Source organism: Agelaius tricolor, unplaced genomic scaffold (assembly GCF_023055355.1).
Source record: "Agelaius tricolor isolate 1412-34295 unplaced genomic scaffold, bAgeTri1.0.p SCAF_33, whole genome shotgun sequence".
NCBI classification, from domain to species: Eukaryota; Metazoa; Chordata; class Aves; order Passeriformes; family Icteridae; genus Agelaius; species Agelaius tricolor.
In genome coordinates, this window is record NW_027269293.1 from 5,591,764 (window position 1) to 5,606,056 (window position 14,293).

The window sequence follows — 14,293 nt, forward strand, 5'->3', positions numbered from 1 at the left end:
ATGGATGAAATACCATTTTCACTTTTTGTGACCCATGTCTTTATTCAACACGCATCTTACAATTTTCACAAAAAAGGGAGACATCCATCCTACAGATAGCACCTCTAGATCCTGTAGCAAATATATTATTCTGTTACCTAAATTGTACTAAAATGACTACTTTAAAAAGAAGGACAAAGAACTAACATGACAAGGCATATATACCTGTGAAATTTTCTGACTTTCACAGGTTTATTTTGTAATCTGAGTAGCTTTTAAATGTGTGTTTGTTTTTGTGAAACTCCCTTCTTTCTTTAGGAAAAAATCAAATGTTTAAATTCTGCATTAGTAGTTTTGGACTGACAGCAAAAACCTCTGCCTGAAAGTCAGTGAAACAGCCTGTAACAAAGGAAAGTTATCTTCCAGCAGGCCACTAGAAATCAGCTATGTTTGCTGAGAATAGAGGAATGATGAAATTCAGGGATCTGGAGTTCCTTTCTAGCTTAGGTAAACAGTATGCCATAGTTGTTTGGTAGTTTTTGCTTTGTGCTTTCTGGTTCTATATCAATCACACATCTCTCCTGGTTCTGCACATGTATTTGCTGTAAATTCTATTCCCAACCTCACTCCCAGTCAGCAGGAACCGTGTCTGTTCCAAATTACCACTGCACCTAAAACCACTGCCTCCTGCTTTGCCTCTGTATCACCCACATACCAGCAGTGCTCAGTGGGAAGAAATGCTGCCTTCTTGCCTGAGCTCTGATACCTGGAACGCTGTAGAACTTAAAGAAAATCACCCTCATAGGTGTGAGGCATTGCTGTGCTCTGTGAGCTCTGACCCAGTCTGGGCACAGCTCCAGACAGAGCCTGCTCCATGCAGGGAGGACTCTTGGGGACTTTAGTTGCCATGTTTCTATGAAGGTTTCAAAACTGCCAAGTTCTAAACTACCAATTTTCTGTTGAACAGAGTAGGATCTTTTCAGAGGTTCATTACTTAACAAACTGCAGCATAACCTTCACTGTTAAAGGAAAACAACACATACCTGACGCACCAGTTTTCAACCTTGTATCCACATTTAATATCTGTGATTGTCTAAATCACAGATATTCCTAAGGAAATACTTATAAGATTATTTTTAAATGCTCAAAACATCACCACCACCTCAAGCTTGTAGAAGATGGTAAAAAGTTGGGAGAAGTCTTCTCTGAGCTATTTTATTTGGAACAGTTAAATAGTGTGTGAGATTTCAGGCAAATAGCCACAATTTGGAAATGTCACAAGCAGATGCAAGTCCTTGTAGTGGAAATCTCTTGGCAATTGGATTCCAGACAGCGAGACCAGTTCTGCCTGTAATAAAAGACAACAAAGTCTATAGTAGTAACAAACTACAGGAATTAGACAACTGATAAGTAAAGAACTCCTCTGATATTCTCACATACGTGTTGCATTTTTGTTGCAGAAGCCTTGGCTTTGGGACCATAGAGAGTGCTGGACAGGATATCCACAACAGGTGAGTCACACAGGAAGGAGAATTGCTGTTATCAGTCTTGTATTTGTTTCTGTATTTTTTGAAAATCAAATTATAATAGTGATAAAAAGAGGACACTGAATTAAATTCAGACACAGAAGACCTAAGAATTCAAAGTCAGACCCTCATCTGAAGAGAACATCTTTGTACCTGGTCTCATCTAATGCAAGAGAAGATGAATTGGCAGAGCACTTTGTCACTACCAAAAGAAAATGAAGACTTATGTTCCAGGGGTTTTGTCTGACAGTCAAAGCTAGAGCAAGACCCCTTGACTGTATGTGGAGGTTGCAAACCCATAAAGAGAAAAGTAATGCCCAATTCTAACAGCATGAGGCACAGGAAATGTAATGGGACTAATGACTTAAGAGTGAGGCAATGCCTTGGAGGATGAGTCTCTGAGCAATTCAGTATTGCTTGAAGACAAAAATTTTAGGGGCAAGTCTGTAGTTCTGTGTAAAAATTAAACCATACAAACAAGTGAGGCTTGAATAGGAATGTAAGACTGCAAGGATCACTTGGCTCCCTCTGTCTCCTGCTCTGTACACTTGTGATCCATGTCTTGTCAAAACAACGGGAGCCTCCATAAGGGCACACTGTGATGGACTGACCCTGGCTGGCCACAGTGTGCCCACCAAGCCCATTTTTCTCTCCCCCCTGGAAAGGGGGGAGAAAATATAGAAAAGGCTCATGGGTTGAGATAAGGACAGAGAGAGAGCATACCCAGTTGCCATCACAGGTAAAACAGGCTTGACTTGGGGAAAAATTATTTCAATTTACTGTTAGTGAAATAAGAGTAGTTTAATAAGAAATAAACCCAAATCTTAAAAGCACCTTCTTGCACCCTTCCCTTCTTCCTGGGCTTAACTTCACCCCCACATTCTCCACCTCCTCCCCTGCAGTGGTGCAGTGAGATGTGGAATGGGGGTTGTGGTCAGTCCATCACACCTTGTCCCTGCTGCTCCTTCCTCTGGCTCTGGTAGAAGGGTTCTCCAGCGGGAGACAGCTCTCCATGAACCTCTCCACTGTGGGTCCTTTCCACAGGATGCACTCCATTAGGAATGGACTGCTCCATCCTGGCTCCAGCACAGGTCCACAGGTGCTGCCAGGAGCCTGCCCCAGCACAGGGTCTCCACAGGCTCAGAGCTTCCTTAGGCCACGTCCCCTTGCTCTAGTCAGGGGTCCTTCAGGGACTGCAGGTGTATTTCTGCTCCCTGTGGACCTCCATGGGTGCAGGGGCACAGCCTGTATCACCATGGCCTGCTGGGGAGTCTCTGCTCCACCACCAGGACCTCCTCCTCCTCCTTCTCCTCCTGTGCTGACCGGAGGCTCTACAGAGCTGTACCTCGTATTCTCACTCCTCTCTCCACACCACTCTTGCCCAGCAGTTTTTTCCATTCTTAAATACATTGTCCTTGAGCTGCTGCCACTATCATTTATGGACCCAGTGGCACATCCATCTTGGAGGTGTCTGGAGCTGGCTCTGTTGGACAGGGGGCAGCTTCTGGCATGTCACAGAAGCCACCCCTGCCCCTACCCCACTAGCAAAACCTTTCCATGTAAATCCAACACACACTCATTTTCCAACATTTGTAACAACCAGAAAAGACCAAAACTAGGGTTGGTCATGTTCCACTGGGAAAAAGCAAGTCAAGGACAAACCTGTGTATTACCAGGAGCAACAAATGTATTAATTACAATTTCTACTAAACAGACCACGCCGTGCTACAGACAATGACAAAAGAAATACCAGTTCTCCCAAATAGTCTGATCTTTGGGGGAAAAAATAGCTTCTGATCCAGAGCTCCTGTTTGGATAACCTGGAGGGTGACCAGCACATACCAGCTAGGGAGATGTTCATATCCTCCCTGGAAGCCCCAGGGCATCCAGGTGTGCTTCCTCTTGTGGCCAATTGCTGGTGCTACAAAGGAAAACAAACTAAAATTTATGAAGGCCATAAATAACCAGTTGGTATTAGGGAGCACGATACTTCATGCTCCTTTGAAAATGGTTGCAAAGCCACTTTAGTCATAGTAACTATTAATCAAATAGATTCAGGTTTAAAGAGGTCATGTAATGCAACAACAGCAAAAATTGCTTGTTAAGTAACAAAATCTTGCTGAGTGGGTCTAAGCTTTCTGTTTCCCAGCTGTAAAAGCCCAGATAATTTACCCAAAAGAATGGGAATTACATTTCCTGCTGGGGTTGGATTTTCCCCCCATTAGTTTGATGAAACTGGAAAATTTGTGACAGAGTGCAGGGTATCTGAAGCATCTTCAAGCCTAAAAAGGGAATGGTTTATTCAGCTACTCCTTTTCCACCATAATGAATTGGTTTATGTAGTTTTTAAAACTCTCTACTGTCTGCTCAGGAATCTGAATTATGTTGAAGAAATCCTAAAAATATTCATGATCTTCATGGTGGTTCCCTAAATGTTTGACATGGTGTGGTAAAGTTGAATTTCCCCTGCTGTTTGATTTAATCTTGGCACAGATGACATTTAGTAAGTGAGTGTGTTGTTCAGTTGAACTATTTCCCCCTGTAGCTGCGGGAGCCTGCTTTGTTGATTTGGTTGTAATATTGGGTTTTCGCTGCCTGTTTTTGGTAGCAGGGGGCTACAGAGGTGGCTTCTGTAAGAAGTTGCCAGAATCCTCCTCCGTGTCCAGCAGAGCCAATCCCTGGTGGCTCCAGGTTGAACGTGCCACTGGCCAAGGCTGGGCCAATTACAAATAGCAGTAACACCTCTGTGATAACAGATTTAAAAAGAAGGAAAAAAAAAAAGAAAAAGTTATTGCACAGTTGTACTTGCAGCCAGAGAAGAGCAGGCTGAGAACATGGGAGAGGAACAACTCTGCAGACACCAAGGTCAGTGGAGAAGGAGGGATAGGAGGTGCTCCAGGGACCAGAGCTGAGGTTCCTCTGCAGGCTGTGCTGAGGACCAGGGTGAAGCAGCTGTGCCCCTGCAGCCCCTGGGGATCCATGGGGATGCAGAGGTCCACCCACAGCCTGTGGAAGAGGAGCCCACACCAGAGTAGGGGGATGCCTGAGAGGAGGCTGTGACCCTGTGGGAGGCCCACGGAGAGAGGAGCCCTGCTCCTGTGCTGCAGCAGCCTATCCTTGAGGGACTGCACCCCATGGAAGAGTGACCCATGCCGCAGCAGTTTGGGAAAGACTGTTCTCCATGGGATGAACTTATGTTGTGCCAGTTCACAGAGAGCTGTTGCCTGTGGGCTGGACTCACACTGGAGAAGTTAATGAAGAACTGCTTCCCATGGGAGGGACCCCACAGCACAGCAGGGAAACCATTCCTCTCCCTGAGCAGCAGGAGAAGCCATGGGTGATGAACTGACCATAACCCCCATTCCTTTGTGCTTGCATCACTGGTGTTTGAGGTAGAGCTGGGAAGGAGGGAGGGGCAGGGGGAAAGGTGTTTCTAAGGGTTTATTTCACTTCTCATGATCATGCTCTGATTTTGTCAGCAATTAACTTAATTCATATCTCTAATTAGAGTCTGCTTTGCCCATGACTATATTTGATGAGCAATCTGTCCTGGTCCTTGTCCCAACTCATGAACCTTTTGTTATATTTTCTCTCCTCTGTCTAGCTGTGCAGGGAAGTGACAGAGTGGCTTTGGTGGCTGCCTGGCATCCAGTCAGCATCAACCCACTACAGTTGTCTTTTGCCTTGGAAGGAGTTTTCACTTGCAGCCCTTGCACTAATGTATCTGATGGGTGTTTCCCTGTCTCTCCCTCTCTCACAGCCTCTCCAACCCTCCCTGTTCTGGTACTACATGCTGGAGCTCTCCTTCTACTGGTCACTGGTCTTCACCTTGCCCTTTGATGTGAAGAGGAAGGTGAGTGGCAGTCTCAGGGGAGAATCAAGTACAAACAGGACTCAAGCTGAACACTTAGGAGAGTGATCTCGAAGAGCATGTGTATAGTGACAGTCAAGGTTTTGTGGCAGTCTCTCCTTGCTCATTCGCAGGAATTTTCATTACCACTCATTGGAAGTGGAGAACACTAGCCCTGATATAGAAAGGTGCAAAGTACTGCAGAGTTCTCAATCCAAACTTAAAATCCAAATATAAAAATTGCTCTTTTGTAAGTCTTCTAGACTGCACTGATCATAGAGACAGGAAAAGAGGTGGTTCTCTGCCAGTAAAGCTGCTTGTGTTCCTGGTGCCAGTGTCCCAACAGACAGGGTGCAGCATCAGGCCATGGCTGGTGGAGGGAAAGAATGTTCTTTGTTGTGAGATCCTCAGTTTACACCATGAGCTCTTCATTCCTGGGTCTCTTGGTTGCCTACATTTCTAGAATACATTTAGTAAAATAATTATGTGGGTAGGACTTTGTAGAGGGAGGTTTCTTAGTCACTAGGTAGAGAGATATCATTGCTACCTGCGGGCACCACATTTAGACTGGAGCAGGAGGTACATTATGCATTTTATTCTCTGCTGTTCCCCTTCTCATCAGGATTTCAAGGAGCAGATAGTCCATCATGCTGCAACCATCTTCCTGATCAGTTTTTCATACTGTGCCAACTACATCCGCATTGGGACACTGGTGATGGTGATTCATGATGCTTCTGATTGCTTCCTAGAGGTGAGCCAGGCAGAGCCTAATCAGCAATGGTGCTCTTCAGTCACAGAATGTCCTTCTGTCTAACACAGGCCAAGCACTGGGGTGTTCCACCTCTGCTGCTCTGCTGACCCAGCCAAGGGTGCCCAGCTGAGAGCTGGGCAGAGCTGTGGTTACCTGCATGCAGATTGTGTCATACATGTCTCATTAACCCCCTGGAGTGTGTGCAGATGCTGTCTTGGCTGCTGTTTAATTGTTCTTTTTCCTTCCAGCCAACTAAGATATTCAATTACATGAAGTGGAAAAGAACTTGTGACAGCCTCTTTATGATCTTCTCAGCTGTCTTCCTGATCAGCCGCCTGGTCATTTACCCCTACACGTGAGTCTGCTCAGTGAGGGGACATGGAGGAGCTGCCTCCTGAGAGACAGGAGGATTATCTGGGGGCTGCAGCCTTTGGTTTTTGTCCTGGAGCATGGGTTCCTCCCCTTTGCACCTGCCTTGGGGTAAAACGGCTGCTCTTTGGGTTCATAGAGCAGTCCTGGAGCCCTGGCTCCATCCCGTGTACTTCAGGTGGGGAACTGAGAACTGGGATAGGTATAGATGGAAGTGGCTGATCTGAAACTTCCTCTGTGACTACAAATTTCTGGGGCTTAATTGTGGCCCTGTTAACAACATGCTTTCCCTGCACTGCAATCCCCTCTGTTTTGCAGAGTGCTTTATAACACCTACTATTACTCCATGGAGATATTCCAGCCCTTCTTTGGATACTACTTTGTGAATGTTCTCCTGATGATTCTGCAGCTGCTCCATGTCTTCTGGTCCTGCCTAATTATTCACATGGTCTACAAGTTCATCCTCCAGGGCACGGTATGCATCAGTTTGTACTGTCCTTTACATCACATGCGGAGGGAGGGTCCACCTGGACTGCTTGAGAATACAGGGGTCCATCTGGCATGGATTCCTTATTGTTCTATTGAAATTATACATGCATATTTCCAACAGTGAGGTAGAAGGAAACTCAGTTGTATTAGGGAAAGTTGACCAAAAATTTTTTTATGAATCACTACAATATTGGGTCCACTTCTGATGCTTATATTCAAGAAAAATATGGATTGGACTCCAGGAGAGATGTCTGTGAACAATGCCAGTGACATCTGAGTAAAAATCCCAACACTTTGTGCAGTGTGATTTGCATTTGTAACGAGACTAAGAAATCAAGGAAGAGGAAATTGTCATGACCGGTGAGGTCAGTGCAAAAGTGTTTCCCTTATTGTACAGGATTTTTGATTACAATTGTGTTATGGTGCTGTAGATTTCACACAGTAGGTATTTCTGTCTAAACCAGCTGCCTGGGCTCTTCTTCCAGCAGTGGAAGGCAACAGGCATGCCCAAATTAGATCCATTCCATACTTCACCTGGCAGTGCTGCTCAACAGGCACAAAGCAATCAGAGATGAGTATCTGAGCTCCAGCTGTATAAACTGAAATGGAATGCATCCCGCATCTCACTCTTTCTGGCCTGTAGTATTTGCTGTGCAACCAAAGTGCTGCTCAGTATGTTCCCAAAATCAAAGCCATGACTGGCCACATGCCAAGGATAAAGTCCAAAGGTGACCAGTCATTGCCTTGTGGGAAGTGACCTCAGAGCCCAGGATGATTTGTTTTATTAGTATCCAACTGAAGAATTCTGTCTTACAGGAACTGAGAGCAACCATTAAAGGCTCTTCTTTATCCTGATTGTCCCCATTTTATTTACCTGCCTTCCCTTAAAGTAGCACAGAGCAAATTACTAGCAGATCAGGAAACAGGGCCGGAAATGAAGATACAACTGAATACAGCCTTTTACTGTTTTCCTAGTTTTTGTATGGGCTGAATTACCACTGCAGTTACTGTCATGTAAAATGATGGGGTAATAAATAGTCTTATTAGAAAGTAAAGAACCATCAGGGAAGAAAATCCTGAAGCATATCCAGAATTTTTCCTATTTTATCTAAAATGGATATGCCAGATTTTATATAAAATATATTTGAAAACTTTCTGTACTGAGCAGTAAAAAGCAGAAAAGAATTGTCCTAAACAGATCCATTTCAATTACAATATTTAGTAGCCCAAAGCAATATCAGCAAGAATACCGGACATTCTCTCTTTGAGAGCTACAAAACTTTTGCTGCAATCAGTTCATGTTCTTCTTGCAGGCCTTTCTGGTCTCCACAATTTTCCTCTCTGGCTACAGAATAATCTTTGAATAATCTTTACCACCTTCTCACATGATGTTTCCTAATCCCAAGTAATTAGTACTCAGCCTAGATACTGAAGTACAAGTTTCATTCCCTCATAGAGGGAGGAGCTTTATAGTTCCTTTGGGAATCTTGCCAGATTTAAGGCCTCAGCCACATTCTCTGGCTATAAATGGATATATTTAGAAATATTGACTATTATTTGTCCTTATGCTGCAGGTCCAGACTCCTGCATATTTCCTGATCTGTCAGTTCCAGAGTGATCTAAGGTGCAGGTTGTTCACAGCAGATCCTATCTCCCACCCATATTGTCCTTGGAGGCAGAGTGAATTCAGTGCAAATTTAGATTTTTAAAAATCCTGTCTGCATCTGGTTGTAGTGATCTCTGGAAAGAGCATGAGCTGAAACAGAGTTCTCAGTATGATTTGGGAGATCTCAAGAAGAATGGACAGCCATAAAAGGAGACTAAATTTCTGGGCAGCACCTGATTTTCCCCTGAGCAGTTTCTAAAGCTGAGGTCACAGAAGGGGTTTGCAGCTTTCCCTCTGTCCAACAAGGAGTGTGACACTGTGAATTTGTCCCCAATATTGGCATCTTATATGGCAGAGTAGAGACAGCCTGAGAAGCCAGGAAGTGCTGAGCTGCTTTTTTCTAAGCTGTCATTTTATCCCATTATTTCTTTTTTGCCTTCCTTTTAAGGCAGATAATTAAATACTTAGAAGTGGATTACAGGTCTCTCAGTCAATAAGCAGCAAGAGGAAAAACCTGACCATAAACCTGAATGCAGTCAGAGTGGAGTGGCTTTGTGTTGAGCCTTTGGGAAGCATGTTTCCAGCCTGTCCCGAGTGTTGTCAGCCTGCAGCCACCCAGGCATGTAGGCAGAAAGCTCCTTGTCCCTTTTGGAAAGTGTAAATGAGCTTGACTAACTGCCTCCCCCATCCTTCTCCCTCGTGCCGATGACCAGGGCAGCAACGTGGATCTCCTCAGGCTCTCCACAGTTGTCCTCAGTCCTGGGCATTTGTGGTTTTGCTCTGCTTCACAGCCTGTAATTCCTAATTTCAGGAATTATGTGTATCAGGAATGTGTATCAGGGTCACAGATGAGATTCCAGTGAGACTGAAAGCAAAGAGGCAGGGAGAATCTGCTCCCAAGGGTAATGTGAAAGCTGAAGGGACCCTGTGCTGAGTGGCTGAGGCAGCAGGTGCATGGTCAGCCTGTGGCTCAGCCATCACTGCTGCTTGTGCAACTGCTGTGTTTATCTGGCTTCTCACTCACCTGCCTTTGTAGATGGAAAAGGACATGAGAAGTGACACAGAAGAAAGTGACAAGGATGAAGAAAGAGATAAAATTAGAGAAAAGGAGAAAAATGGGATCACGTGTTTCAGCAACGTCACAAGCAATGGTTACATCCAGAGGAACGGATCTGAGCCCCTGGACAACAGAGCCCACCGTGCCAATGGCCATGCCAAGGAAAGATAGCTGCTGTCCTGTGCTGCTGGCCTGGCCTCCAGCAACCCCAGGCCACCATCTGTAGAAACAGTTTTGCTCACTGTGTAGATAACCTGGAGTGCAATTGCAGTATTGTAGCTGAATTCCTGCTTCCCATAAACCAAAGTGTTTATAGCCAGTGGATATTTGAAGGAAGTTTTTTGTCTTCCTTCGGTAAAAGCTTACTATAGGTTGTAGCCTCAAAACAGATAGCAAGGGATCAAAGTGGTTTGACTTGTATTAAGACTGTACCATACTTGTTGTCAAATGTGTTAATCTTGAAAAATACTTTAAAAATAAGACGGTGGGTAACTCTGGCAGTGTCAAGTTTTACCCACCTAATGTTTGATAGGAATCTGTTTAGCCTGGATCAGCCTCTGGAGGCCCTGGCCTATTGCCAGTAATTATTATGGCCGACAAGTAACAAATCTTATCACTGGGATACCTCTTCTGAGAAAACAGGTGCCCTGTATACACTCAAAAAATTAAAACTGAGTATAGTGAAATGAAAGCTTTTGGAAAGGCGTAAGATAAAACATGCTCTTCTCAAAGGAAGTACTCTTTGTGCCAGTGACCAGTTTTGTAATGTGTGGATCTCAGTCCCTACTTACTGCCCCTAAGCTCCAAAGCCCAGGCTGGAGGAGTACCACAAATCACATTGGAAGAGCTGGGAAGTCCAGACAGCTGTTTCTCAACACTTAGGAGTTAGACTCAATGATCCTTCCAACACATAAAATTCTGTAATTCTGTGATAATTGAAAGTTGGAAGCACATGTTGTGTGTGCTGTGATCTGAGCGTATGGTCCCACCTCTCTGCAGGTGCTGTGCTCAGGAGGGATATTGAAATGCTACATCATTTTGTACTACTGAATGTAAATGTTCTTTATAAATTACTTTTAAAGGTTTGATCGTCTGGTCTCTTTTCTACTTCTTTACCCACCAGGAGGTAAACCTGGCTGGCTGCACCTTACAGGTGGATGTGTGATGAGGGAGACCCGTGTGGGTGCCATTGCCAAGGGGAAGATGCTGCCTGCACAGGACACACAGCCACACTGAGCCATGCCAGTAAAGACCTGCAGCTGCCACGTTTGTCTCCTGTTAGTGAGACTGTGTTTGGCCCTGTAACAAGGGACAACTTGGAACACCCCTACACTAGACTTAGGGGCAGGCCAGGTTACTTGGTACTGCCAGGACAATGGCAAGTCCAAGATGGCAACACTGGGGAAGTGCTTTGGCCTTGCAAGAGTAGGAGGAGAGAAATTAATATCTATTCTTCTTTTTTTCTGAGGTTTTAGGAGGCTAGGAAAGCTCCCTGTTGTAAAATCACATCACCTCTCCTCCTAGGAGCAGAATTCTTCCCAGAGTCTGCATAATGCCCAGTGGAGCCAGTGTATGTTAATGCCTGCTGGATTTGACCCTCAGGGCTTTGTTGTGTCCTTGAAGATTGAGATAAGCCTGTTAGGAGGCAAATCTGGTTTTTATGAAAGATACATCAAGGATACAGGAGAGCTGTTGGATTTGAGCAAGAATTACTGAGTGCTGCCTTTAGCTGAGCATAATAGTCATGAGTCATTGAGGCAGATCAGCTGATGAATTTGTTTTCTTGCCATCAACTTGCTAAGGCTTGAAGAAGCATTCAGCTCTCTCCCTGCTCCTCCACCTTCTCTCTTTATGTTTGCTCGAGGGCTGGGAAGCTTCTGAGTAGTGTGACAGTGTTTAAGACTTTAGTGTATCCATCCCCTTCTCTCTTCACACATGGGGCATCACAGCTCCCCCCACAGAACAACTGTTATAGAAAACTTGCAGCTAGTCTGTCACTTGTCTGCTGAGAAACCCAGCAGAGCATATCATGGAACCACCAAATCCATTAGATTGGGGAAGGCCTCTGAGATCATCAAGTACAGCCGGTGACCAGTCACCACTTTGTCAATCAGAGCAGAGTCCAATCACTTCTTAATTACTTCCAGGGACGGAGACTCCACCACCTCCCTGGGCAACCCATTCCAATGTTTAACAACCCCTTCCATGAAAAAATTCTTCTTGATGTCCAACCCATACCTCTCCTGGCATGGCTTGAGTCCACTTCCTCTGCTCCTGTCACCCTAATTCCTACCTGGCTGCATCCTCCTGTTAGGGAGTTGTAGAGAGAAGATCACCCTGAGCCTCCTTTTCTCCAGGCTGAGCCCCCCCAGCTCCCTCAGCTTCTCCTCAAAGGACTCACTCTCTAATGGAGAGTTCTGTTTCCAGATGGAGCACTGGGCACCAAGCAGGGCCTGACTCTCTTTTCCCCATACTTTTATCCCCCATATGCACTGATGAGATGTGCATCACACAGTGTGTGCCCACATAATGTTAGTGAGCAGCTGTGGGCGATGAGGCATCCAGCTCCAGGTGAGCCATGAGAAAAAGAGCATATATAGATGCTTCCAGGCTGCTATGAGGTGGGTGAGTCAAGGCTGCCACAGTGTGGCCCTCAGGCTGCTCTAGCCCAAAATTATGGCTGACGTGAATCTGCTGTCCAATCGTGGACATCTGCTGCCATTTTGGATCTTGTTTTAAGAATAATTTGGCACGGTTGTTTCCTTCTTCCTGCACACAGTAAATTTCAAAGATCTCCATTATCATGTTATTTCACATTATTTCATTCAGAAATGTATGCCCAAGGGAACCTTTTCTTGGATGGCTGCACTTGGAACAGCATTGCTTTTCTCATTCTCACAGGTACAGCAGACACAGTGCCTGCAAATAAAGACAAGACCTTGTTCAAAAAGCTGAAGTCATGTCTAAACAAGGGCAGGGACCTATAACTTTGTCAGATGAATGTAAGCAGGCCAAGAAATATCCTGAGAAACAACTTGAAAGGCAATATGAAACATTGACAAGATGGCTGGATTCAGAAATGATGGTGGCAGACAGCAGCAACACAGGGATAGGTCAGGCTAGAGCCAAGAAATGCAGTGAGCTGCCCTGTGTGGCTCCCCAGCTGAGGGAGAGAGGGTTCAATACCTGACATCTCACTGAGAACATATTGCAAGAGGATCCACTTCAGGCCAACAGGGGTGAAAATGTCACCTAGCACACAGATTACCTGAGTAACAGCAAACCTTCAAACCCACTGGCAGGAGGAAATTTGCACTTAAAGGAGTTCAACTACCAACTGTGGAATGCTGTTCTTTGTTTCAAATCATCTTGTTATCAGAAAAATTTAAGAAGGTTCCAGTGGGAATGTAAGAAACTTCAGCCTTCTGTAGTCTGACATGAAGACTGGTCAGAGCAGTAGATAGTATTATATGTGATAGAATGTTGTGTTATTATGCTCCCCCGGTTTAAGCTGGAATGTTCTGTTACCCCCTTTTTCTGTATAATGGTTCTGTCTGGAATTCCCCCTCTTTCCCAGTTATCTGTCCATCACCAGTTACCTTGGAAACTCGCGCCCTTTCTGTCACCCCCCAAATGCCCCCCTTTTATCCAGAAACTTCGGTGGTATACATGGAATTATTGGACCGGGGACTGGGGTCCCACCTTTGAGCTCTCTCGGTTGGCTCCCCGCTCTGTCACTCTGAGAAAGCCCGCGCTCACGGTGGGCTCCCATTCGCTGCCTGTCTGAGCTCTCCCCCTCCCGTCTCTCCTATATAACACCTGTATTCCCTCCTCCCACCGCCCTTCGGTCCGGCGGCTTCCCTTGGGTGTTACTCCGCGTTCTGGAATAAAACCTGGACTAGTCCCGGTCGGAGGGACACTCTCCCATCCCTGTCTGTGGCGCCGTGCCTTTTTATCCGCCTCTGGCAGAGCTGAACGCCGAGCCAGCGCGTCCCTGACGACGGAGCGGCTCCCGCGCACCGAGCCGCGAAACCGCGCACCCTCCCTGCCGCTCCGTCTGCTACCGGGCAAAGACGGCGGCGCAGGCGGGATTTTTAAAGTCACGGTTACCGCAATAGAATTTTTGGAAATAGATGTGAACATAATAGGAAAGAGTCCCCACAGGGCGGGGGGGTCTGTGGGGAAGTTGTCTCACTCTGCTGGAGTTACCCCAAAGAATTGGTGAGCACATCTAGTGGAGAGAACCTGCACCCTGCTCAGCTTTGCAAAGGCATTCAGAAAGGTCCCTCACCAGCCTGATGAGGAAACCCACCTGAGCTGACTATGAGAGACCAACACTGGTCATTTGCAACTCTGTATCGGTGCAGGTGCCCCCAAAAAGGGGGAGGGAAAGACAAAGCAAAATCAGCTGATAATGAAGGTTCTTCATGATGGTGTTGCAGGCTGTCTGCTGCAGTTCACAGCACTGAGAGACTGACAGAACACAGGTGAAGCTGAGTGGAGCAGTGGAAGGTGGTGCAGGAGAAAGGGTGTCCTGAAGTTCTGGTCTGTGTGTGAGCACTCCAGAACTGCTCTGGGGAGCAGTGCCTCAGCTTTGTGCTCAGTACATGAGGATTCAAAATGCAAAGAGGATATGGGATGTCACTGGCCAGGATGAAGGAACCAA

At 45.8% G+C, this 14,293-nt stretch overlaps 1 protein-coding gene across 2 annotated transcripts in view; it reads left to right on the top strand.

Moving 5' to 3' along the window:
- LOC139602205 (ceramide synthase 4-like) overlaps positions 1 to 10,712 on the top strand; it is a 40,272-nt gene extending 29,560 nt beyond the window's left edge. For both annotated transcript variants that reach the window (XM_071451828.1, XM_071451829.1), the window contains 6 exons: positions 1,440 to 1,490; positions 5,266 to 5,358; positions 5,978 to 6,106; positions 6,355 to 6,461; positions 6,794 to 6,950; positions 9,607 to 10,712. In XM_071451828.1, coding sequence (XP_071307929.1) covers positions 1,440 to 1,490; positions 5,266 to 5,358; positions 5,978 to 6,106; positions 6,355 to 6,461; positions 6,794 to 6,950; positions 9,607 to 9,798 — 729 coding nt within the window. In that variant the 3' untranslated portion in view covers positions 9,799 to 10,712. The remainder of the gene's footprint in view (positions 1 to 1,439; positions 1,491 to 5,265; positions 5,359 to 5,977; positions 6,107 to 6,354; positions 6,462 to 6,793; positions 6,951 to 9,606) is intronic.
- Positions 10,713 to 14,293: the final 3,581 nt, after the last annotated feature.